At 54.5% G+C, this 21,957-nt stretch overlaps 9 protein-coding genes across 9 annotated transcripts; 6 read left to right on the top strand and 3 right to left on the bottom strand.

The window, feature by feature from the left end:
* Positions 1-6,054: 6,054 nt before the first annotated feature.
* BDZ99DRAFT_447373 (uncharacterized protein) lies at positions 6,055-7,574 on the bottom strand. Its single transcript, XM_033718009.1, has 2 exons — positions 7,351-7,574; positions 6,055-7,276 (listed from the first exon to the last, which is right to left on the bottom strand). The coding sequence occupies exons 1-2, from the start codon at positions 7,426-7,428 to the stop codon at positions 6,344-6,346; spliced, it is 1,011 nt and encodes a 336-aa protein (XP_033574076.1). The 5' UTR covers positions 7,429-7,574; the 3' UTR covers positions 6,055-6,343.
* BDZ99DRAFT_447370 (SNO glutamine amidotransferase) lies at positions 7,405-8,925 on the top strand. The gene is made up of 2 exons (XM_033718008.1): positions 7,405-7,959; positions 8,022-8,925. Exons 1-2 carry the CDS (start codon positions 7,703-7,705, stop codon positions 8,620-8,622), a joined length of 858 nt encoding a protein of 285 aa, XP_033574075.1. The 5' UTR covers positions 7,405-7,702; the 3' UTR covers positions 8,623-8,925.
* On the bottom strand, positions 8,809-10,022 carry BDZ99DRAFT_447367 (nuclear cap-binding protein subunit 2). The gene is made up of 5 exons (XM_033718007.1): positions 9,776-10,022; positions 9,574-9,689; positions 9,479-9,523; positions 9,108-9,424; positions 8,809-9,051 (listed from the first exon to the last, which is right to left on the bottom strand). The coding sequence occupies exons 1-4, from the start codon at positions 9,839-9,841 to the stop codon at positions 9,130-9,132; spliced, it is 522 nt and encodes a 173-aa protein (XP_033574074.1). The 5' UTR covers positions 9,842-10,022; the 3' UTR covers positions 8,809-9,051; positions 9,108-9,129.
* A 578-nt stretch (positions 10,023-10,600) lies between these two features.
* Positions 10,601-13,133, top strand: BDZ99DRAFT_465039 (uncharacterized protein). Its single transcript, XM_033720455.1, has 2 exons — positions 10,601-11,623; positions 11,674-13,133. Exons 1-2 carry the CDS (start codon positions 10,664-10,666, stop codon positions 12,949-12,951), a joined length of 2,238 nt encoding a protein of 745 aa, XP_033574073.1. The 5' UTR covers positions 10,601-10,663; the 3' UTR covers positions 12,952-13,133.
* A 1,002-nt stretch (positions 13,134-14,135) lies between these two features.
* Positions 14,136-15,536, top strand: BDZ99DRAFT_465038 (uncharacterized protein). Its single transcript, XM_033720454.1, has 3 exons — positions 14,136-14,475; positions 14,530-14,843; positions 14,906-15,536. The coding sequence occupies exons 1-3, from the start codon at positions 14,265-14,267 to the stop codon at positions 15,116-15,118; spliced, it is 738 nt and encodes a 245-aa protein (XP_033574072.1). The 5' UTR covers positions 14,136-14,264; the 3' UTR covers positions 15,119-15,536.
* Positions 15,537-15,546: 10 nt separating this feature from the next.
* Positions 15,547-16,626, top strand: BDZ99DRAFT_500396 (uncharacterized protein; the record flags this gene model as incomplete). The annotated part of the gene is made up of 2 exons (XM_033723718.1): positions 15,547-16,345; positions 16,415-16,626. Coding segments are annotated over 2 exons (1,011 nt in total), but the record flags the coding sequence as incomplete, so codon positions are not given.
* A 457-nt stretch (positions 16,627-17,083) lies between these two features.
* BDZ99DRAFT_74299 (uncharacterized protein) lies at positions 17,084-18,022 on the top strand. The gene is made up of 2 exons (XM_033728868.1): positions 17,084-17,108; positions 17,227-18,022. Exon 2 carries the CDS (start codon positions 17,345-17,347, stop codon positions 17,933-17,935), a length of 591 nt encoding a protein of 196 aa, XP_033574070.1. The 5' UTR covers positions 17,084-17,108; positions 17,227-17,344; the 3' UTR covers positions 17,936-18,022.
* Positions 18,023-18,410: 388 nt separating this feature from the next.
* Positions 18,411-18,983, bottom strand: BDZ99DRAFT_74305 (uncharacterized protein). The gene has a single exon (XM_033728869.1). The coding sequence runs from the start codon at positions 18,816-18,818 to the stop codon at positions 18,516-18,518; it is 303 nt and encodes a 100-aa protein (XP_033574069.1). The 5' UTR covers positions 18,819-18,983; the 3' UTR covers positions 18,411-18,515.
* A 1,843-nt stretch (positions 18,984-20,826) lies between these two features.
* BDZ99DRAFT_74283 (uncharacterized protein) lies at positions 20,827-21,700 on the top strand. The gene has a single exon (XM_033728867.1). The coding sequence runs from the start codon at positions 21,061-21,063 to the stop codon at positions 21,649-21,651; it is 591 nt and encodes a 196-aa protein (XP_033574068.1). The 5' UTR covers positions 20,827-21,060; the 3' UTR covers positions 21,652-21,700.
* The last annotated feature ends 257 nt before the right edge of the window (positions 21,701-21,957 follow it).

Below are 21,957 nucleotides of genomic sequence, written 5' to 3'. Positions count from 1 at the left end.
AAAACTATGCAGAGCTGAAGCACAGCAGAATGAGGCTGCACGAGATGCGGAGGTGCTGCCCACCTGACTAAGGTGGCTGTAGACGAAGCGCTCTTCTTCAGCATATACTTGACCCCCAAGGCGTCACTGCCACACCTGCAACCCACACCCCCAAAAGCAAAAGAAAGCCAAATCAAACAAATGCGTAATCGACTCGATTATAAATTATGTAAGAACCACTTCAAATCGCCCACCTTATCGAAATTGTATACAAAGAAGCGAATGTAGTCCAGTTTTCAGCAAGTAGCAGTCCCCTTTCTCGGGAATCTGAGGTATCATCCATCTCCAATCGCATCGCATCGCACCATGCGCGCTCTAAACACTGCCAAAAATTAAAAAGAAGAAAGAAAGCCACAGGTTGTGCTGTTACACCTTTCTGTCGTCCCCGAATCGTCCGGGTGCTGTGCTAGGGGGACCTCATAGTCCCTCTTCTCAAACGAAACAACAGGTAAGGAAATCCAGCCATGGAAAGCCCTCGTCATATGGGGGTAAATAGTTCCTCCGCCTCCACCAGTTAGATCGACTCACGAATTCGTTGTTCCCTCTCAATCACGCAACCCAAACGCCTTCCTCAGCATCGGGAACTTCTTCTTCTTCCCCGTCCGTCCCACAACCACTTCCTTCCCCGTCTTCGGGTCAACGCCCATGCGCGCCTCACTGACCGCAGAGCTATGCCGCTTGCTCAACGTTGGCCTCAGAATGCTCGGCCCCCTCGGGCCCTTCGGGAACACCCCATCTGAGCTCGCCGGCCTCACCTCCTGCCCGATCGCCGGGGGCTGAGGCAGAGGCCAGGAGTCCGAAGTCGAGCGGCCCCATTGCGGCGTGTTGCGGCGTTGCAGCTTGGGGCTGCGAATGCTGCCGGGGCTCTGTGGCGTATCAGGGGAGTCGGCATCGAAGACTTTCTCGTCTTCGCCGATGGGGGTGAGCGGGCGCTGAGCTTGAGGTTCGGAGCGAACGGCGTGTGGAGGGGGTTCGGGAATGGGTAGGGGTTGGGAGGCGAAGTCGCCGGGTTGGGTGGTGGAGTGCTTTTTCTTGCCTAGGCCGAAGAAGCCGCGTTTGGATTTCTCCTTCTTGATGGGTTGGCTGTCGGACGGGTCGGCGGCGTGCTTGCTGTCGCGGAGGGTGCTCGATGCGAAAGATGGCTGGCCGTTGGTCGCTGCCCCTTTCTCTATGTCCTTGTTAGCAGCGGGTCTCTCTGTGCTGCTGTCTTCGTCGGAGAGGTCAGTGGAGTCACCGTCTTCTTCCCCTGGCTTCCTTGGGATGCCGCGGACGGGAGCCAATCCAGCTGGTAAGACGTAGTCGTCCTCATCATCAGAATCCGCGAATCGGCTTTGAAACCTTGCCGGCCTGTCGTCGTCTTCATCACTGGAGTCGGCGAAGCGGCTCTGGAACCGCTTTGCAGGTTTGCTTAGTGCTGGCGATTTTGCCTTCGAACTCTTGCCGAACCCACCCGTTTTCACTCCAGGTCTCTCAGACTGAGCTCGAAGAGTGGATACACTTGCATCGATAGAGCCATTCCGCCTTGAGTTCCCTATCCCTCGTCCCCTTGGTGACAACGACCTGATACTGAAACGAGAAGACTTGAGGCCTGCTTGCGCCTCTGGCGTTGGCGAAGAGGGCCGCATCGAAGTCCGCATTGTGGGCGGTGGTGACAAAGGCTGCGCGTGGGCAGACTGTGGTCTCATGGTTGGCGTTGGAGCTGATGGAGGAGGTGGTCCACCTCTCATAGATCGTCTCATGGAATACCTCTCCCCGTTTGATCCTTTTGGTTTGCGCCGTTCCCTCTTGAAGCTACTGTCTGAAAGGTCTGAATCGTCGTTCGAAAACGTGCGCCCTAGAGGAGCCATTCGAGGTGGCTTTGCGGAGGTGCCAAGAGGTCCAGATGCCGATTGAGGGCGATTCTTAGCGGGTGCTGCTGCTGGTGGTATGATCCTCTTCTGCAGAGCGCCCCGAGGCTCTCGAACCGCCGGCGGGCTGCTGTATCTCGATGCAGCTAGACCTGGTTCGTTCCGCATGCCCGATCGCATAGTATCACCACCCCTCATGCTTTTCTTCATGTGGGTGTCTGAAGCCGAAGATGCATTGTTTCCTTGGAAGCCGGGCCCTGATCTCATAGTCTTCCTGATGTGAGGCTCAGCTGCCGTCGATTCATGGGCCTGGCGCATGGAGTTTTTCAATGCAGATTTCCGTGGTTGAGCAGTTGCCGGTGGCGGTCCGCCTTGGAACGCGCCACCAGCTAATACATTCTTCTTTCTCGCCTTGGCAGGCTGTAGAATTGGCACAACAGGTGCTGCTGCTAATACCGTTGGCGGTTCGGATTTTGCTTCACGTCCCACAGTCTCTCGTTGCGCCTTGGTCAAGTTATTCCAGTGGTCTCTTGCATCATTCCAATTCGCTTCCTCACGAGAGGGTGCGGTAACAGTATCTTGAATAGCGCGACTTGCGTTGGATGGTGCTAGCATGCCGGGACTTTCTGGGGGGGTTGTTATGGCAAGACCTCCAACTGGCTTCGAAATCGGACTTTCCACAACAGCGTCAATTGAAGCAAATGGGGCCTTGTCGTCTGAGAAATCTTCTGCAGCATCACTGTAGATACTGCTCGTGTCGCTGTCGGGCTCCTCTTGGTTAGTTGGTGACTGTTCTTCTTGAGCGACTATAGATTGCGAAGGGATGATAGCTGGAGGGGAAGCGATTGATTTGATCGTTTCCACAGGCTCGGCGCCAGTTGATGGAGTGTTTGTGCTTGGTTCAATATTCGCAGGTTCTGGATTTCTGACTTGAGTGCGTGTCTCCTCAAATTGGTCAGGGAATCCTCCGGGCATCATGTACTTAGGTTCTGGTGCGTCCTCAGGCCCAGGGGTAGCAGGGAGAATGGCAATATCGGGCACTGCCATCTCTCCGCGTGGATTTTCGTTGACAGTTTCGAGTGTCGACTTGGGTGGTGCCTCCGATGTTGCTGGTGCAATGAATGGCCCCTTGGGTGATGAAATTGGTCCTTCATCTTGAGTAGCTACGCTCTGTTCCGAATCGGAGACATAACCTGAGCCCTCAACTGATGTCACTTCCGGAGGCACTGGGTCCAGTAGGATACTCTTGCGAGCTCCCTCTTGAGGCGAAGAAGGTTCTGCCCTCTTCTTAGATGCGAAGTCATGAGCAATGATGCCGGCTAACGCATGGTCATTTGAAGACTCAAGTGGCTCTCCGATCGTACTAGCAGACGTCGACATTGAAGATGGGATGGTTTCAGTAACCTTTTCGGCTAGATCATCATCCTCGGTCCGTCTGGAGCGTTCCCGGACACTTCCAAAAGATGGCAATGCCGGGCGCGGCGTCATGACATCATCAATATCATTGTCTGGCGACGACGGCGATGTTTCGCCATAAGCAGAAGTTCCTGCAATGACCAAGCCGTCATCGAAGCTAACTCGCACATTCTTCTTTCTTCTTGGAGTGGACCTGGAACCGTCATCAGACATGTTATCTGACGTCTCACTTGGAGCTCCTCTTGCAGCTATCACTACAGGGGAGTTGTTCCTGATGGAAGAAGACGGTGAGTGTTTGAGGGCGGACTTTGCTGGTGAATACGACCTTGGTGGTGGGTGATGCTTGAATCCATTCGGCAATTCGACTGATGAAGTCGCAAAATGTGCTGATCGACCTGGACTGAGAGACTGAGGTCTATCGCCGCGTATGCTGCCATTCTTTCCCGCAGATAGTGTATTAGTCGGCGTTTGAGTCCTCGGTTGTGCGGGAGTAGTGGGTGGTCCAGTCGATACGGGTGTATTCTGAGCATGCTCCCTATCCAAGCCAGAAGAACTGGGATCTAGTCTTCGACTAGTATTTGCATCGTGTACACCCTGTTCTTGATCGTTCTCGCCATAGTCCTCGGAATTCCTTCTAGCAAGTAAGGCTCCAGCCCGAGTTTGGAAACCCGAAGATGAATCTTGTCGCATGGGAGGGCTCTCGGGTCGCTCCTCTAGTTGGACTGGTGGACTCTGCGGACGCTCCACTTCATGGTAAACCGGTTCTTGATACGTAGGTTGTGGTGCTTCTCTTTGATAGAACTTCCGCGTGGATGGGTCGTACACCGCTCCTGGAGATTTAGGGTCGACAGCTTGAATCCCAGATGAAGTTGCAGGTCGAGCATACTCGTCCACGGCTGTTCCCGTAGGCCTTGCTACCATATGGCCGCTTGCCAGACGAGCCCCTTCCACCCCAGCGGAAAATTGGCTCCTATTCTTATGTACTGGCATTTCCGGCGCGTTCCGAATCGACTCTTGGGCGAACGAATTTCTGATGCCAGCGCCGTCTGACGTCTTCGGGCGCGTAGCTGAGTCGTCTCTGAAAGTCCTGTTTGCGACGATTGGCGAAGCAAACCATCCACTGTGACTAGCTCGACCCGGAGCAACGACCGGAGAAGGCGACGGACTAGCCGGCGGAGACATGGGCCTGGAAAAGTTGACGGAGCCCCGAATGCTATTCTCGCGATCGACTTCCAGGACTTGAGCCAGACTGCTCCCACCACGAGTATGGCCACGGCCAGCCGCAGGCATTCCTCTGTCAACACTCACGCCTCTCCCACTACCTCTTCTCGGCGAGGCTCCGCGGAAGACCGGTTCGAGGCTGGACGCGCGCTTCTGGGCAACAGGACTCGGGACATCACGTGGAATTGCAGGCACTGGAGGCGCGTTAGGATCCGCCTCGACTACGGGGCTGCTCCTGTTGGGCGAAGATGTGCGAAATGTGCGTTCACTCATCGAGCCAGAGCTGGACTGCCTACGCAAGCCGGGCGCCTGATTACTTCCAACGCTGCCCTGTGAAGACGTCGACCCTCTCCGGATCATCCGCTTTGTCTGTATATCGCCAACCGGCGTTGGCGACGTCGCGTGGGTGCGCAGGGCAGCCGCCGCCGCGGCATTGGAGAGGGTGGCATTGGAGTCGCGGCCTTTGAGGAACGCTTGGCTCGCGGCTAGGGCGGCGGCAGAGTTTGGATTCGAGGGCTGGTGGGTGGGCTGCATGAGGAGATGGTGTCAGTGTGATGTTGAGAGGCATAGCTTAGGATAGCTTGGACAGGCGCAAATGGAGCTCTCGTGATGTTTGTTCCTGCCGACAGATAAAGAGGCACTCACCGGATTTGACGCAGCGCGCCGGCGATGAAACATGACAGACTATGGACTCTGAAACGGCGCAATGAACATGACCGACGAAATCGCAGAGAGTGAAAAAGATGAAGCTGTCAGGGTCGAGCGACAGCTGATGTCATGTATGTGGAGCGGATGCGCTGGAGGAGCGGGCACAACTCCGACGCGAGAGAGCGACAGGCTGACAGCTGCAGCACGGCCAGGGATGTCGACAGGTATTCAGAGCCACGATGAGGCCGGAGACGAGACAATGAAGTTGGAGGAATCGCAACGAGGCGAGGATGTGTGGACGGAGCAAAGGAAAACAACAGGAAGAAGCGCCATCAGGGTCTGCGACTTGGAGCGCGGCGCGATGAATTCCACCAAGGTTTAGCCCTCCCTATCAAGAAACGCCCCGTCCGTCATCGATCACGCACCAGCCACTGGCAGCCACTCGTCATCGCTGGTGTCGCCGAGGGATGCCGGGGAACTGAGTAAAAGCTTCTTGACAGGCCTTTTCCATGATGCCAAATTCATGAATCACCAGTCTTTTTAATATTTGTATCCAATCGGGACATCATGCGTTGCTGAAGTGGAGCTACAGGGTGAGCTCTGCATGAGGACCCTTCTAATACCTGTCTAACTCCATGTGGCAGCTAGTTTTAAATCTTTCACGGAAACTTGCTGATTTTGGTCTTATGTAAGATCCTTGATGGTTATAATAGCTAGGTCAGGGGCAGTATTAACAAACTGGCCCGAAAGCGGCATGTTTGAGGAAGTTGGGAGAATCTGATGTATGATGTATATAAGTCTCGATGTGTGTATTTATTCTGACTGACATAGTCAGTCCGTCCACAGTAAGCACAATTGGGGCCGACTTCATAGATGACATAATACGGTTGATGTTCATATATCCCTCCAAGCACCTAGAACAGTCGCAGACCATTGTAGACAATTTGATGTCCTCGATCGCGATGATATGTTGAAGTGTTTCCATTACTGATCTCGTCAAAATACGAGTTACAACCGTTATACAGGTGTTGATATCCTTTTCTCGCATTGGTTTTTCAGCTTCATGTATCTCCCTTAAACCTCTTCCCTTCGACGCCGAAATATGTTATCGAGTTTCGAAGATAGCTTACCATACGCTCATATGCCGTTCCAGTCGTAATAAGCCACCTCCCCTAAGAACTCCTCGCAACCTCCAAGATATCCCTCTGAAGATCCAACCCCACAAACCCCGGAAACCCCCCCTCCGGCAACTTGCTCGCCGGCTGAATGGCCACAGCCACCATAAACTCCTCCTCAAACGCCTGGATTTCCATCTTCACATCCCCCAACCTCTTCCTATGCATCCACACCTCCACATCACCCACCCTTTCCCCCCACGTGCCATGCGTCGAGCACCTCGCCACCGTCCCCGGCGCCGGACTCCTTACATTCCTGAACTCCAACTCCTTCAACCACTTCGCCAACAACGCCTCCCCGGACAACTTAATAAACGCCTCCTTATAGCACCAAAACGTATAAAACCTTCTCAACTTCGCCTCAATCAGCAAATCACTCGAGAACACCACCTCCTCCCCGGTGTCCAACATCGCCCTCAACTCCCTCCCCCGCGCACAACACCGATCCCCGCGCCCAATATCCGCCGCCGTGACCACCGTCCCATCCAGCAGCTTAAACGAGTCAACCGTATACTTCATATCCCAGCTCTCCTCCTCGCCAAAGATCTCAGCGTACATATCCACCCACCCCTCAAACCCCTCCTCGTCAATCACCCGGTAATCGTTGCGCTCGTTCACGCACACAATGTCCGTCCCCAGCTCCACGTCGCCGCGCTTGCACCCGATCAGGCTGACCAGGCCCGCCTGGTGCGAGATGTTGAACTCGAGCGGCGCGCGCGAGCCGTCCGGCAGGATGGCGCACGGCTTGCCGTGCTTGGGGTCGCCTTTGCGCGCGTAGCGGATCTCGGCCCACGGGATGCGGAGGGAGAGGTGCACGAAGAGGCGCTTGAGGAGGGCGGACGCGAGCGACATGCGCGCGTCGGCCATGTGGTATTTGCGCGTGATGTGGGCGTGTTCTTCGGGACTGACGAGGCGGAGGGCGTCGGCAGCCTGGATCGCGGGGCGCGTGAGGTTAGTTAGGTGTGCAATTGGAGCTGGGAGCGGGCGGGAGTGAGATCACGGACGGAGTCTTCGATGCGCTCGCCGGGCCAGAGGCTGCGCGTGTCTAGGAGCCAGCAGGTGAGTGCTGGCTCGCCCATCATATTGGTCTCTACTTTCCCGATGCCTGGGGCCTCAGGAGGAGCTGGAGAAGTTCGTTTCGTGAGGTCGGTGGAGGTGGGGATGTTGGATCTGACTTCGATCTTCGCCGATCGGAGATGCGAGCACGCGGGAATCTATTTCGGGAATGGGCTGGCTTATCGATAAGCCTCCATCCGTCGCCAACCCGTCAGTTTATTCCGACCTGCAGCAATTACTTTTTTTTTCGGTCACCGAATTCCTCCTCATTTATTGTCGCCCGTGATACAGTCCCACAGCATGCCCAGCGCGCGAAAGATTACCGTCGGCGTTCTCGCGCTGCAGGGCGCGTTCAGCGAGCATGTCCAGCTGCTTCGCCATGCGGCGATTGCGCTCAAAGCACATGACTCAGAAACGCAGTTCGAGTTTCTAGAGATCAGAACACCAGAGGAGCTGAGAAGGTGTGATGCGCTGATTATACCCGGAGGGGAGAGCACGACGATCTCGCTCGTAGCCGCGCGCTCGGGGATGCTGGAGCCGCTGCGCGAGTTTGTCAAGTTAGTCACCCTCACCATTTTGATATCAAATCGAGTGTATGAGCCCAATTAATACGCCGCAGGGTTATCCGCAAGCCAACATGGGGCACCTGCGCCGGCCTGATTCTGCTTGCAGAGTCTGCGAATCGTACCAAGAAAGGTGGCCAAGAGTTGATCGGCGGACTAGATGTTAGAGTGAACCGCAACCATTTCGGACGACAGGTGGAAAGTTTCCAAGCGAATATCGATTTGCTATTTCTGAAAGACTCTGTTGCAGTGTCAGGGAGCGAAGCTAGCAGACCGTTCAGAAGCGTCTTCATCCGCGCGCCGGTAGTAGAGAAGATATTGCCCCACGTGGAAGGGATCCAGGCAGGAGAGGCGGAGAGGGAGGAAACTGTCGTTGCGCCTTCGAAGCGGCCGGCTGATGAGCTTGCAAAAAAGGAAGTCAAAGCTGAAGTAGAGGTGTTGGCGAGGCTACCGGGTGATGCGACTGCGATTAAAGACGATGAGAAGACGGCACGTGCCGCGGGAGAAGGAGATATCATCGCCGTTCGACAGGGGAACGTCTTTGGAACTAGCTTCCATCCTGAACTTACTGGAGACTCGCGGATCCATGTGTGGTGGCTGGAGCAGGTTGTGAACGCGTTGGATCGACGGAAACAGCAAGCATCAAAAGTGTCGTAGACGCTTACTATGGGTGCTTCAATGCACTTTCAAAGAGCTGAACAAGATGGAGGCTCGTCATCTTGAACAATTGGTAGAGTTCCTGGGCTATCTCAGAAGGCCGTGTCTGCAAGTTCGAACGTGGAAGCTAAAAGGTTAGAGGGATGATACCTATACAATTGAAGGGGGTTTGATAGTCCGATTCTTCGATTCTGGTAGACAGCTTCAGACTTTGCATAGCAAGCATTACCGGGTCGGAGACCTTAGAAGGCTTTATAGGATGCATTCGAGGCCCTTGAGGAACCAAAATATAGAAGTTTTCCCAAAAACGCCGTACTTCCTACCTGTGTTATACAGAGGGTATCCTACCACTACCTTTTTGAATGCAGATGGCTTGAATCGGATAGGATCTGAGTATGGTCCAAAGACTTCCTGGAAAAGTCTGATGTACTATTGCATCAAAATTAATTTCGAGCTGATGACAAGGTTGGAAGAAAGATTCTTACCACACAGCCACGCCCAACCTCCCTACTCCTCCAGATCCTCAGCCAGCGCCCTCCCATACCCACCTCGCCCAGGATCATATTCATCGCGGTATTCATCGCGAACCTGACCGCCAGACTTGCCACGCCCATATTGTCGACCTTCCGAAAAGCCCTCATCCAAGTCTGTACGGATGACCCGCTCATCCAACTTGGTGCCACCGATGTATTTCATGCAGTCCAACGCATCCTCATGACTGTAGTATTCCACGAAGCAGAATCCGCATGGTGTTTTCTTGAATCGATCAAGGCCCATGACCAGACGCTTGATTTCGCCGCACCTGGGATCCACACATTAGAGGGAAGGCTTTCGGGGAGGGTAGTGGAGAACGCACTTTGAGAAGAGCTCATGGACCTGCTCTTCGGTAGTGTAGAAGGACCTGTGATCGTTCAGCGGCCGCGATGCCAGGGTGTTAGGTTGCGAGCTCACAAGTTTCCAACATAGAGCGTGGTAGCATCCCTCAGCTTATCCTCGAATTCTGGTGTTCGCTCCCGCTGGTACCGGTCTCCATCGTCGCCGTCTCGATTGTACTTGCGCCGCTTGTTCTGTGACTGATTAGCTATAGTCTTAGGAAGTCATCCTCACTTCGAAGGGTCGCGCATCGGGCCGGATGACAGGTAGCTCTTCTTACCTTGCTGGCGGCGTATGAGCTCGGCTTGTCCATACGATCGACGGTATTCCGGGTGGTAGGAGCCATGATTCGTGCAGTTCGTTCAGAGTTGGTGAAAGTAGGATGCGCGACGTGAGGCTGCTTCTAGCTCGAGAAGCGCATGTAGAATATGGGTGGGGTTATTAGAGCCACTGGGTGTTCCGCGGGTCGTCAGTGTCCAGAGGAAGCAGTGAAGCAGCAGCAAGCAAAGGCGCAAAGTGTCGTGAGGTGAACGCAGACGGACGTGGATGCGGCCTGTCGCGTCTCTCTTTCCCGAATTGCTGGAAGTGGCCCGAGCTTGGGCAACCGCGACTTCAAGGTGCATATTTACAGTTCATTCATGTCGTCTCCCTCCCCGCGCAAAGCTTCCCACTACATCGCCCACCACTGGCTCCCTCCGCCATACCTCCTACTATATTGTCGCTCATTAGTTCCATCTCCCGCGTCCCGCGAAGATGCCCAAAGTCATCAGCTACACGCCGCCGTGGTTGTCCAGGCCTTCACCAGGGTTTAACTTGTTCGCACCAAAAGCCTCCTCCAAAGCTACGAACGGCTACAAAGCTGCGCAGGATTACTCCGGACCAAATAAGACAATAGCCACGCGGGGTACAGAGGTGTTTGTGGCTGTGGGCAACGAGATTCGGTGGTCCGACCTGGTCCTCCTACAAGAGAAGAGCGAGGAGCAATCAAATAGACTTGGACATTCGCAATCGCGACAGAGCAGGAGTACTGTTCAAGATGAAGTCTTACATAGGGTAAGTCTGTTTGTTGTAAGACAATGGGCAAAGCACTGATCATAGCTTCCAGGTCCTGAGAGTTGGAGTCCATGGAGCGATCAAACAGCTGGTCATTTCACCAGAGGGCGAGTTCATGGCCATCGCTACGTCGCATACCATCCACATTGCAGTTCTACCAAACTCCTCACATCTCGGCACCGAGGACACCAGCCCACTAAAGCTGAAGACCTTCCAACTGGGTCCAACCGCCCACGTCCTAGAACAATCCCCAATAGCTTCAGTCCTCTGGCACCCTCTCGGTCACCGTGGGCGATGTCTGGTCACAATCACAACCGACGCGGTGGTGCGGCTATGGGAGCTGAATCGCACCAATCGATACTCGTTCAGTGAACCTACCGTGGCGGTGGATTTGACGAAACTTATCGACGCGACGAGTACTGAGGATGATGTGAGCGTGTCGGGCTACACACATAGCAAGGGCTTCTCTCCCGACGCCTACGAGTGGGAAGTGGCTTCAGCGTGTTTTGGAGGCTCGCTCGAACAAGAAGGCATCAATGGGTGGTCTCCAATGACCCTTTGGGTGGCTATGAGAGAGGGAGACGTCTACGCTTTGTGCCCTCTTCTGCCCAGCAAATGGCAAGTGACTAAGTCACCTGGAACGTCTACACTTCTACAGCACCTGACAACCGCAATCGAATCTCAAAACGCGTTTAGCGAAGAAGAGTCCAACACGAACGAGCAGCGGATATCCCAGGCCCAATTCTCTTGGCTACTGGATATCCTAGACCAGGAGCCAGTGGTTGAAAATGATCATTTGGACGATGTCACAGAGATCTACAGTCGACCAGAGAGCACACCCATATTGCCAAAGCTCCAGGGACCTTTCCAGCTGACTCCCGACTTGGACGACACCAAGGATTTTGAAATCTCGGATATTCTAGTCTTTGGCCTGAGCAATCTAGACAGCTTCGATGATGATGGGAGCCCAGAGGGACTCTCAGCATCCGTTGTTTGTTTGCTTTCGAGCAACTGTGATGTACATGTGTGTTTGGATCTCGAGGGGGTTGAAGGACAGTGGCTACCTTCGCGCGAGGTGGGTTTTATCTTTCAGTCAACTCTTTGCAGACGCTAACAACCCCACAGGACCCAGAAGCTGCACTAAAAGAAGGCGACGAGGAACACACGTTGCTAGTCGTTGAGACTGTACACCTGCTTCCAAGTTCATCGCAGGCACGCCCACTCTCCTCACACCCGACGTTCACGATCGATGACAGCACAGACTTTGCGCTATTCGTGACGGACGAGAGTGGAGTGTATCACCTGTCCATGTTGTCGTGGGTACCAGATCTGGAGAGGGAGCTGAGCGGAGCGCAGATCGAGGGCGCCGAGTTCCGACTGAACGGGTTCCTCAACCTTGCTCAGTCGGCCGCAGAGAAGATTTTCCCCATCCCGGAAAAACAACAACCAGACGCGACGCGCGGAATCGCCTCGTGCGTAGCATACGACGTCGCAGACCTCGGACATTTTGTCCTCACAGCAGTTCACGGACAGCCGCTTGCAGCAACGCTTGATTCTCGGAGAGGTAGCCAGCCTTTCAGGGGTAGTGCCGCCAGCGAAGAATTGGATATTCCGGATCTTCCTTTGCGACCTATCTACCAGGCACCTGCAGTCTTCTACCACAACACACAACTCACCTCTTTCATGGATCAGAAGGTGCCAGCCCGGTACAAGTCTTCATTGGGACAGGAGGTCAGGCTGTCAGCAGCTACGCTCGAAATCATGACCAACGCACACCGTATCCTAAGTCACGAAACCAACCAATTGGGTCTTGCTGCATCCGATCTCTTCAGCCGGTGCGAGCGCCTCAAGCTCGAGTTCAAGGCTCAGATCTTAAGAGCTGCGCAACTAGCGGACCAGATCGACAAGACTATCGGAGCTGACGATGACACGTTCGAGGATGACGCTAATGAGGACCGGGCGGTCGGAAAGAAGCAGATTGAGAATCGACTCGAGGAAGTAAAGTCACGTCAGGCCGCCCTAATGGCTCAACATGACCGCATCCGGACCAAGCTGGCCCAGACCAATACGCGGCAGCTCACTGAGAAGGAGCAGATGTGGATCGAAGAGGTCGAGAAGATGACTCGAGCCGTCAACGAGCAGCAGCAGCAACAGGGTAGCGATGAGCCTTTGACGTTCGCACGCATAGAGGAAGTCAGGCGGATCAAGAAGCAAGTACTGGATGAAGCCAAGGATGCCGAAACTTCGCAAACGGATGCTGGGCTCAATGGGAATGGACACGTGATGGTGTCGTCAGATTTCCGGAAACAGAAAGTTGAGACTATTCACAGGATGCTTGAGCAGGAGAAGGCGATGTTGGATAGTGCGCAGAATCGGGTGGAAAAGATGGCTGGGATGGTCTAAGGGTGTGCTGGGATGGGCTACTGGCGTCGATGATGGTGCATTGTATTATTTACTTCATTCAGCGTCGGCGCTTTGGATAGGAGGGATTGAATAATGTACACCGAACTGTCTACTATAACTTTTCTGCTGGTGATGATGATTCTCATTGATCTCTGAAGAGCGCATAAAGGAGAAGTCGTGGATTGACTGAAGATAGCCAATAACGGCGTCACGTTGGCCGCTGGCCATCCATGGGTCTGGACTATCTGCTAACGACACCTTAATTCGGCCACCACCTCAACACCACCGTGCCATGACTCCTTTATGCGACTTGACAGGTAACGATCAATATTTCCTTTGGTCTATCGAGTCGTCGGCGGTATTGTCTGGAGTCTCGCCTCGCTTTCGCTACACTCCAAACGTTCATCACATCGCATCGGTCCAATACCGCGAAGTCCCGAATGAAGCTTGGAAGCATCAAACCTCAACACCAGACAACGATGCAACTCGCACCCCCTTTCACGTCCCGCTTCGAAGTTCTACGCAATAAGGCTGAGGCTTTCCCCCGCTCTGCACGCCCGCCGTCCTCAGTCACTCTGTATCACCTGTCGGTCACATCAGGACGCTGTTGCGCGCGTCTGGAAGGCAGCGGAGGGTCCCGAGTGGGCGGGCGGCCTCTTTTGCGACCACCGTTGGCAAGCTCCGCTGCGCTGCGGCGTGATGCGAACGTGTTCATCACATCACCACTCAGAGTCGCGCGCTTGAGAGTGTGCTGCACAGCGTGGAGACGGCCATATCAGTCGGCGCTTAGAGGGCTGTGGTGGAGAGGATCCGGCGCACCCCTGGCCGACGCCTGCAGAGCCGTCACATGGCCAGCAAATCATCGGCGACACCCCCAGGGCGTCGACCTGCACAAGTCCCCGGCCCGACGACTGTCCTGCGTGCTTCCGGCTAGATCTCCCGCGCCACCATCAGAGCTGGAGAGTGTTGCCGCTGTGAGTGGCCGTCGTCCCGTTCGCCATCCCTGCGCTATCAATATGCTGTCTGGCGGCCAATTCGCTGCACGCCCAACTCCTACGGCTCCTGCGTGCTGGCCGGTCAAGATGCCGCCCTGCTGGGCGCACGAGCGCCGCCATTCGCTGCCACCCGCAGGCGGAAAAGGCGCACAGCTGGCTGGGGTGCACGAGAACGCTGCCCTCCCATAAGTGCCAGAAGCCCCCGCCCTGTTCCGCTCGTCGTCGAGTCCACTGCATGTCCTGAAGAACCCCATCTACCGCCCCGGATCCCGTGAAGAAAGAGCTTGGAATAGCAGTCATAGCAACCGAACCACCACCATGTTGTCCCTAAGATCCATCGTCGTCCTCGCGGCCACTTGTGCCATCGCCAGCGCCCACACAGTCATCACCTATCCCGGCTGGAGAGGCGACAACATCCACACCAACGGCACCGAGCCGGGCAGCGTTAACATCATTCCGGGCTCGCTGGGCATAACCTACACCAATGGCACCCTTGGCTTTCCCTACGGCATGCAATGGATGTATCCATGTGAGCACACTCCGCACACCTCGAACCACCTCAGCTGCTAATGACATCCTCCAGGCGGCGGCATGCCCACCTCCCGCAACCGCACCAAATGGCCCGTCGGCGGCGGCGCCATTGCCATCCAGCCCGGCTGGTTCCCCGGCCACTCACTGGCCCTCATCTACCTCAACATGGGCTACGGCAACGAGCCGCTGAACATGTCGCACACCATGCTGCCCGTTTTCCAAATCGTCGGCCCCTCGAATCTTGAATACCCGGGCACAATCTGCCTGCCGCAGGTGCCTTTGCCCGCGAATTTTACGCCGGCTATTGGCGACAATGCGACGATTCAAGTTATTGAGGCCGCGCAGCACGGAGCGTCGCTTTACAACGTGAGTACAACCGATCTTTTCGACTAAATGTAGACGATGGAAAGATGTTAATTGTAAGGCAGTGCGTCGACATCACCTTCGCCGACCCCAAGGATGTCGAAGAAGTCACGCCCCAGAACTGCTTCAACTCCTCCGGGGCAAACGATAAGATCACCTTCAACAACGTCTTTACCTCAGCCCTTGTTTCCGCGGGCTCTGCATCTGTGCGGCTAAACACGTACGCGTCCGTTCTTGCGCCGTCGCTGCTTTCGCTCGCGGCATGGGTATGGTTATAAACTCGCCTTTCGCCATTTTAAACATTTAAGAGAGATCGAAGAAAGAGATATCCATTTGCGGGTTTGGTCTGCGGAGGTTCTGTATAGCATTTGGCGTATCTACGGGGGGCCGGGCGTTTGATCTGTGGGTTTCTGGTTCCGCATTCGGGGTTTAGCCACAGTGGAAGAAAGGGTGACGATTCCGCATTCACAGCGCTACTTGTATATAGCACGGCGCTGGGGAGTCCATGTCGTGCGGCTTGCTTCTTTCTGCTTTCAGGTGGAAAGACCGGATGATGATAGCTGATAGCGTCCCTATAATACCAGCAGCGAGCCGTCGAGCTCCTGCGCTGTTCATGTTAGTTACCGTGTGGATTGTAACTAGAACCGAGATGACCGATTTGAATGTGAGATCAAAGTAAAGAGATGTTTCGAAACAAGATCAAGATATGCAGGGTGCCGCAAACACGTGCATGGTTTCATCGTCCCGTTCCCGTGGAGGGGAGGGGCGAAATTTGAAGTTCGCGATCCTCAAATTTCCCATCCGACCCGACCCCTCCAAAATACTCCCCACATGCAACACTAACACTGCTAGTATACAAACTCCAACCCAGCCCAACCTCACGATTTTCCCAAACATCGATCCCAGAGAACCCTCTCCTCCCAATCCCCACCGCAAAGACCCGGATGGCCCAAGCCTACCACCAATGCCCTCCAAACGCGTCCAAGTCGAGCTCGACGACGGGTGGAGCGTTATAACCCACAAATCGCCGAGTCCAAGCCCCAACTCGCACAGCCACAAGTCCCCAAGCTCTAGAGCTGGGACAGCGCGCCGCAAGGACCCCTCGCATCCGCAACCCCGCCGAAACGACGCAGATATAGCCACCGCATTCGCGCAACTGCGCCTCGGGGCAATCACCCCGCGGGAGTACAACGATAGCGTCATGGCGCGGACCCTACCAAACGGGCCGGGCACCTTCAACACCCAGCGCGTCGTCGAGGGCCTGGCCGTCGCAAACCTCGCCGCGGAGTTCGCGAAGCTGCAGCGCGTGTGGCGGGCGTGCGAATGCCGCGCCGCGCTGCTGAAACTCCTAGCCAACGCACGCGGAGAGGGCGAAGGGGACGGGGATGCGGGGTGGGGCATCACATCCGCGGTGGCCTTCGGGACGGGGAGCTTCAGCTTAGACTGGGAGAACAGGGCCAGGGCGCTGTGGCAGCTGGTGCTGTTTGTGGATGTGGTGGAGCTGGGTATTTACATCTCCTTACCCCCACCAACTATCGGCTGCCCAAAACCCCCAACTAACATCCTTTTTTTAGTTAAGAAGACGGGGGAGACTAAGCTGTTTGCGCAAGACCCCCTCTACACCCCCCTCGACCACCACTTCCTCGAAACGCTCGGCATCGCCGTCAAGTCCTCAACCGCGAAATCTCACCTCACGCGCGGCTCGTTCCTCTATGTTCCGTTTGTGGATTGGCGGATTCTGAATCTTGTTATTCTCCCCGGCACCGATCCAAGGTTGTATATTGGGAATTTGATACGGGGGGATATGACGGCGTTGACGCATGGGGGTGGGGATGGGGATGGGGAGGGGTATTTGGAGGAAGCGAATGAGGTGGCGAGGGAGTGGTTGAGGGGGAGAGAGGGAGCGGTGGTGCCGAAGTTCGAGGTGAAGGGGGGGTTGGGGAGTTTGGAGGGGCTGTGGTGTTATTGGAGGAAGGGAGACGGGGATGATGGGGATGGGGAAGAGGGTGAAGGGTGAGGGAGGGTGGAATCACCTTCCTTTAAGCGATAGCAAGAGATGGACTTTTGTGTATACAGGACCTATAAGGGAGTTTGGCTAACACCACTCGAAGGCTTCGAGGTCTGGTCATATTGGTTGGTAGGTTTTCGATTGCTGGAACGCTCGAACTTCAACAGTGGCCCAGGGGGGGTCTCAGGATGATCTAAACGGCACACCCACTCCGTAGTACGATTCTCGAGAACCTATTGAAGGAAATCAGGGAATAGTAAGTAAGTGCTCACTTCTAGATGATAAAGCGCTTTAGAAGCTCCAGTCATTGATAAGACGTCTCCTGTTTCTTACAATTCTCCAACGATGTTAGAGAAGTCGTGCTAACATACCCGCTAGATAGCAAGGCCGATTTACACATTTCAGGGTCAAATCTGAGCTCTCCTACGCATCGTCGCCGACCCGCCAATTCGCAAGATCCACGTGCAACTTCGCGGCTCGTAAATCATAAGACTGGATGTTCCCTACACGTCGTCCAAGCACGCACCCCAATCCAGCCCTCGATCCCAGGGCCAACCACCTCCACCCCCTACCACCCCTGCGGCGACGGCCTCAAGTCCGGGAAACAGCTCGCCCACGCCGGCAGACTCCCACAATACCCCGCAAACACCGCCGCGCCCCTGGCCCCGGCGTACACCGGATCCCGCCGCACAAACACGGGCCGCCTCCCCAGGTCCGCGCTCTCCTGCGCCGCCAGCACCTCTACCCGCAGGATCTTGTCGAAGACGTCGTGCTGCGCCGCCTCGCCATACACCACGACGCGGCCAAGGCGGGCGCCGATGTAGTACGACCCCAGCGCCCGACGCAGCGCGGTACGGACAGAGCGCCAGTAAGCCTCATCGTCGTCGACGGCGGCCGAAGCCGCGAGCCCAAGGGCAAAATCCACAACCCCCTTCGCGGCGTAGTAGTGCGGCGCGGAGGCCAGGGGGGTGACGTGGGCCGCGAGCGCGGCGTTGGTGAGGAGGACGGAGAAGACGGCGTCGGACCACGGCTCCTCATCGCCATCGTGGGGGCAAGGGGTGGTGATGTTGAGGTTTTCGAGGCCTAGGCACATCCCCGCGAACGCGGCGTTGAGGGTGGTGACGGGGTACTGGGCCTGGTCGCCGGAGCGGTGGATGTAGGGCGGCAGCGTGAGCAGCTGGACGCCGGCGGCGTCGGCGGCGTCGAGGAGGGCTTCGTTGTAGAGGCCGGGGAGGGGTGGGATGGTGAGGAAGGCTTGCTCTAGCGGTCCCTGGGAGCCGAGAACGGTGTTCGTTTCATCTTTGAGGCGGGTGAGGATGTGGGCGAGAGCGGCGACGTCAGAAGATGCGGGATGGCCACTGCGTTTGCGGAAATATCGGAGCCATTGGCGTCCCAGGTCTGCGATCTGGGCGTTGCAGTTGTAGTAAGGGGGGCTGGGATGGGGGAAGAGGTAAGCATGTTGGAGTGAGTAGATATGGATTTCGCGTACGTTGTTGCGCGGGCTGAAGATTCGAGGGATAGGCGGGCGAGGACGCTGTTGTACTCGGGTGTGCCTTCGACGCGGGCTACGTCTACTGTTGTGCCGGTATTGAAGAGAATCGCAGCGGTGCTATCAGCCTCTTACTAAATCCGGCACTTCGCTAACGTGATCTTGCTCGAGGATGATCTTACGCATAACCAGCCGTCAAGTCGAACCCAACAGCGAACGATTGGTTCTTGAAGTCGTCGCGGGCTGGTGGCAGCGGGAAAGGAGGACTAAAGCTATTCGTATAGCAAATAAGCTCTGCTGCAAACGCAGCAAAGTACCACAAGAAAGTGCTTATTATCGCAAACACGATGAGAATCTTGAAGAAAAGCCATAGGAGGATTGTTTTGCAGCTTCTTCTACGTTGACGGCGGGTTCGCTCGATGACTACAACTCCCAGCGGTGGTCCGGGTTCGAAAGTCCCGTATATTGTGTCTGAAGGCATAGTTGGTTTTCGGATTAGGAAAGGGAGCTTGCATCGCCGTGATGTCTAGTCTTCGACATGAGAAAGTGGGGAAGGCTGCTGTTCAATGTGGTCCCCTCACGGTTTGGGGGCGGACATGCAGGCGTCCATCTCGGGTCACGTGAAGAGGCGCAGATGCCAGCGATGAGACAAAGTAAGTGTTCTTAACCCTCAGTGAGGAGCGTGAGTGATAATACAAGCGCTGTAATATCATCGAGCGCATGTAAAGTCGTGCGAAATTAAGTAGTAAATTCGCAGGAATTCAACCCTTAGTAAGGAGCTTGGATGATAGTTATTACAAACCCCTAGGTCCTATATTTTCTTACTATGTAGATGTTTAGGAAGCGATAATACAACCTCCGTACATAGTGCAACTCGAGCACAGATAATGTTTGGTCTGTTCAGATTGGCTCGGCGGGCGTTAAGTTTTAGGGTGTAGATAAAAAGGGTTCAAAGAGGGAAAATTGGAGCTTTGGCTATCGAGTTTGTGAGTATCCACAGACCACGCTGTTAGAAGCGGCTTGATGTGGTCAAGTCTTCTAGAAAAGAAACTAAAGCATCCAACGCCTGAGAAATGGGTACAGCATTTGTGATTGATTCTTTGGTTGTATTGTGATGATTTTAAGAAGTCAGCTTAAGGGTAAGTTTCCGAAACCGCGTAAACGTCCTCGAGAAGTCTAGTTCAGATACTTCTGTAAGAGATACAGAATCTTTAGCAAATTACTATTACAGCTGGTAGGCAAAACTGTAGATACACAAACAAAAATTAGAGAACGCAGATTCCCAGGGCGTAACACTAAGTACTGGGATCGCATGCACCTCCTAGGACTTAGTCGAGCTCAATACCGCGACTTCTTCCTATGACAATAAGATCAGCTCGAACGGGCTTTTCAGATAGACTTTTCCATGTATTTACATCCGGACCTAGACCTTTCAGAATACTTCGAACCTTTATGTTGTACTGCTCTGAACCGGTGATGGAGTGGGACGATGGCAGCTGACGTAGCCGATATCTAGTAGCCACCTCGCTGGCGATGCTGAAGTTGGAAGGCCTGGACTCGGATATAGAGGTGTTTCAATAACTCGTTTACTTCCGTCTGCCGTCATCGGTGTTGAAAGGTATGATCGATTGATTGATTGAAGAGAAGATGGTGGGCTCTGGGACTATACAGATACTGATACGTCGCCACACTAGGCCTGATTCTCTTAGGTTAGAACCTAGCTAGACAATGCTCGAGCTAGTTTCAACAATCGGGAGGACTTCAGTATGCATCCCCTCGGTACGCTCTTCGAACTGAACGCAGAACTTAGAAACAGTTGAACTTGAGAGATCGTCGAGCGAGCTTCTCTTGCTCGTTCCGAAGCCATTGTCCAGAGGTGGTTTGAAAGAACTTCTTCTCCCGGTGAGATGACACTGACGACACGAGCCGCGCTGAAGTCTTGAAAGGCTTTCTGCGTTCAAGCTAATTCATTTCACTAAGACTCGTTGCTAGTCACTTCCTTAGCGGGGGGTGTAAAATACTCGAGTAAAGAATGCGATTATGCGAAAAACCATCTTGTCTAAAGCGGATACCTTGCGCATAGAGAGAGTGGCGAGATGGAGTGGCTAACGAAGATCTAGTGAACGCAGCCTCGAAACTGTAGTCATAGATTTCGAAATGCAAAAAGGTAAAAGAGAATGCGCCACCTCGGACTCGAATCAGTTCCTTTGGGGTACACAAAAATGGCAAAAAGAAATGAACCACATGAACTGCCATGATTGCAACTGAACGCAGCACCGGTGTGCCAGCGAACGTCTATACCGTGACTGCCCCGGATTCATTTCTGACAGTGGCAAGAAGCTGGAGGTCTGTTGGAAGGATTTCATTCACCCACAAGTGTAAAGCTCTAACAGAGCGAGCTCCTCTTTCTCGCTTCAAAGCTATCTTCTAGAGGCACACTGAAGAAGGATCTCCTCTATTCAGTGTTCACTAATGTCACGAGTCGGGTTGAACTATACGTCCAACACTCACTTCATCGCCCCTGGGGTCCTTGTGGTCGCTTTACCCGCATAGTAGCGTGCATCCGCCACACGCATCCGTGCCTGCCACAATAGGAGCACGCTTCCACCACGTGCATCCGTGACGGAGGTCGAGCAGAGAGCGTACACTACTGACTGGAGGCTGGGAGGATCTGTAAGGACGAGATCGCTTGACTTGTCCAAACATCCTCTTTAGATTAGTTTATGGAGGTATTATGGCAGCATGTAGATGGAGGCCGGGACGCGGGTTGTCATCCGCCACATGCATCCGATCGTGGCAAAGGACGCACGTTACTATGTTCATCGATATATCCAAGCCAGCGTGAAGAAATAGCACTATTCCTACAACCTCACTTAGCCAGCGCTAACCTAGAAAAGTTGAAGAGTGCGATAGAGGAACTCAACAATCAGGCTGCAGGTACACTGCATATTTCTGGGCTGGGAGTTACGTACATGAATAGCGTCTCGACGATATATCCACTACATCACCTGACTTCGGATCGGCTCCTTATGCCCGTGCTTCCTTTCGATATAAAACTACGCTGGAGAAGTCCCATAACCGCTCTTCAGTGGCCAGGAAATCGGTGCAGGTTAAAAACAGTGTGTCGAAACATTGCATGTGTGAACCGGTACAAACCAACCTCGCAATGGAGTAAAATCCGGTTGGCTGGCGTGCCGATGGGAGAGAATCGGGAGCGTGCTGAACAAGGTGGAGGTTACCGCCAAATGGGGGAGGACCTTGGGTGCACTCACCGCGCGACCGTGATGACCGTCTCCTTTGCATGCTCCCCCTAAACGCCCGTATGAATTAGCACTACTCTCAACCAATACTTCCATCAACTCACAGTGCATTTTGATCTCATGCGCCCATTCATCATCTCTTTAGCATGCTGCTCACCACCACCACCACCACCTCCCCATCATTCCCACTCCATCGCTATTATCGTTGTCGTCTGTTGCACACGACCTCCCACCCAACTCCATGGCAAAATCGGTCTCCATGGTTTGCACACACGCCTCCCCTCCCACCGAACCATGCACCGCTTCTCGTGCCATTATACAGCGCCATCCAAGACCCCAGAGCCATTGTGGTCTCCCATG

This window comes from Mytilinidion resinicola, assembly GCF_010093595.1.
Source record: "Mytilinidion resinicola strain CBS 304.34 unplaced genomic scaffold BDZ99scaffold_14, whole genome shotgun sequence".
NCBI lineage: Eukaryota > Fungi > Ascomycota > Dothideomycetes > Mytilinidiales > Mytilinidiaceae > Mytilinidion > Mytilinidion resinicola.
This window is presented reverse-complemented; position numbering and strand designations above follow the sequence as displayed.

Bases quoted from the DNA above. Each gene is read 5' to 3' on its own strand.
- BDZ99DRAFT_465038 (XM_033720454.1), top strand. From the start codon at position 14,265: ATGTTGTCCCTAAGATCCATCGTCGTCCTCGCGGCCACTTGTGCCATC. The intron at 14,476-14,529 runs GTGAGCACACTC...GACATCCTCCAG, and splicing joins CATGCAATGGATGTATCCAT to GCGGCGGCATGCCCACCTCC. The intron at 14,844-14,905 runs GTGAGTACAACC...ATTGTAAGGCAG, and splicing joins ACGGAGCGTCGCTTTACAAC to TGCGTCGACATCACCTTCGC.
- BDZ99DRAFT_447370 (XM_033718008.1), top strand. From the start codon at position 7,703: ATGCCCAGCGCGCGAAAGATTACCGTCGGCGTTCTCGCGCTGCAGGGC. The intron at 7,960-8,021 runs GTTAGTCACCCT...AATACGCCGCAG, and splicing joins CCGCTGCGCGAGTTTGTCAA to GGTTATCCGCAAGCCAACAT.
- BDZ99DRAFT_74283 (XM_033728867.1), top strand. From the start codon at position 21,061: ATGGAGGTATTATGGCAGCATGTAGATGGAGGCCGGGACGCGGGTTGT.
- BDZ99DRAFT_74305 (XM_033728869.1), bottom strand. From the start codon at position 18,818: ATGCCTTCAGACACAATATACGGGACTTTCGAACCCGGACCACCGCTG.
- BDZ99DRAFT_74299 (XM_033728868.1), top strand. From the start codon at position 17,345: ATGTTCCCTACACGTCGTCCAAGCACGCACCCCAATCCAGCCCTCGAT.
- BDZ99DRAFT_447367 (XM_033718007.1), bottom strand. From the start codon at position 9,841: ATGGCTCCTACCACCCGGAATACCGTCGATCGTATGGACAAGCCGAGC. The intron at 9,690-9,775 runs GTAAGAAGAGCT...AATCAGTCACAG, and splicing joins GCTCATACGCCGCCAGCAAG to AACAAGCGGCGCAAGTACAA. The intron at 9,425-9,478 runs GTGCGTTCTCCA...TGTGGATCCCAG, and splicing joins GTCCATGAGCTCTTCTCAAA to GTGCGGCGAAATCAAGCGTC.
- BDZ99DRAFT_447373 (XM_033718009.1), bottom strand. From the start codon at position 7,428: ATGATGGGCGAGCCAGCACTCACCTGCTGGCTCCTAGACACGCGCAGC. The intron at 7,277-7,350 runs GTCCGTGATCTC...CCCGCGATCCAG, and splicing joins GCGAGCGCATCGAAGACTCC to GCTGCCGACGCCCTCCGCCT.
- BDZ99DRAFT_465039 (XM_033720455.1), top strand. From the start codon at position 10,664: ATGGCCATCGCTACGTCGCATACCATCCACATTGCAGTTCTACCAAAC. The intron at 11,624-11,673 runs GTGGGTTTTATC...ACAACCCCACAG, and splicing joins AGTGGCTACCTTCGCGCGAG to GACCCAGAAGCTGCACTAAA.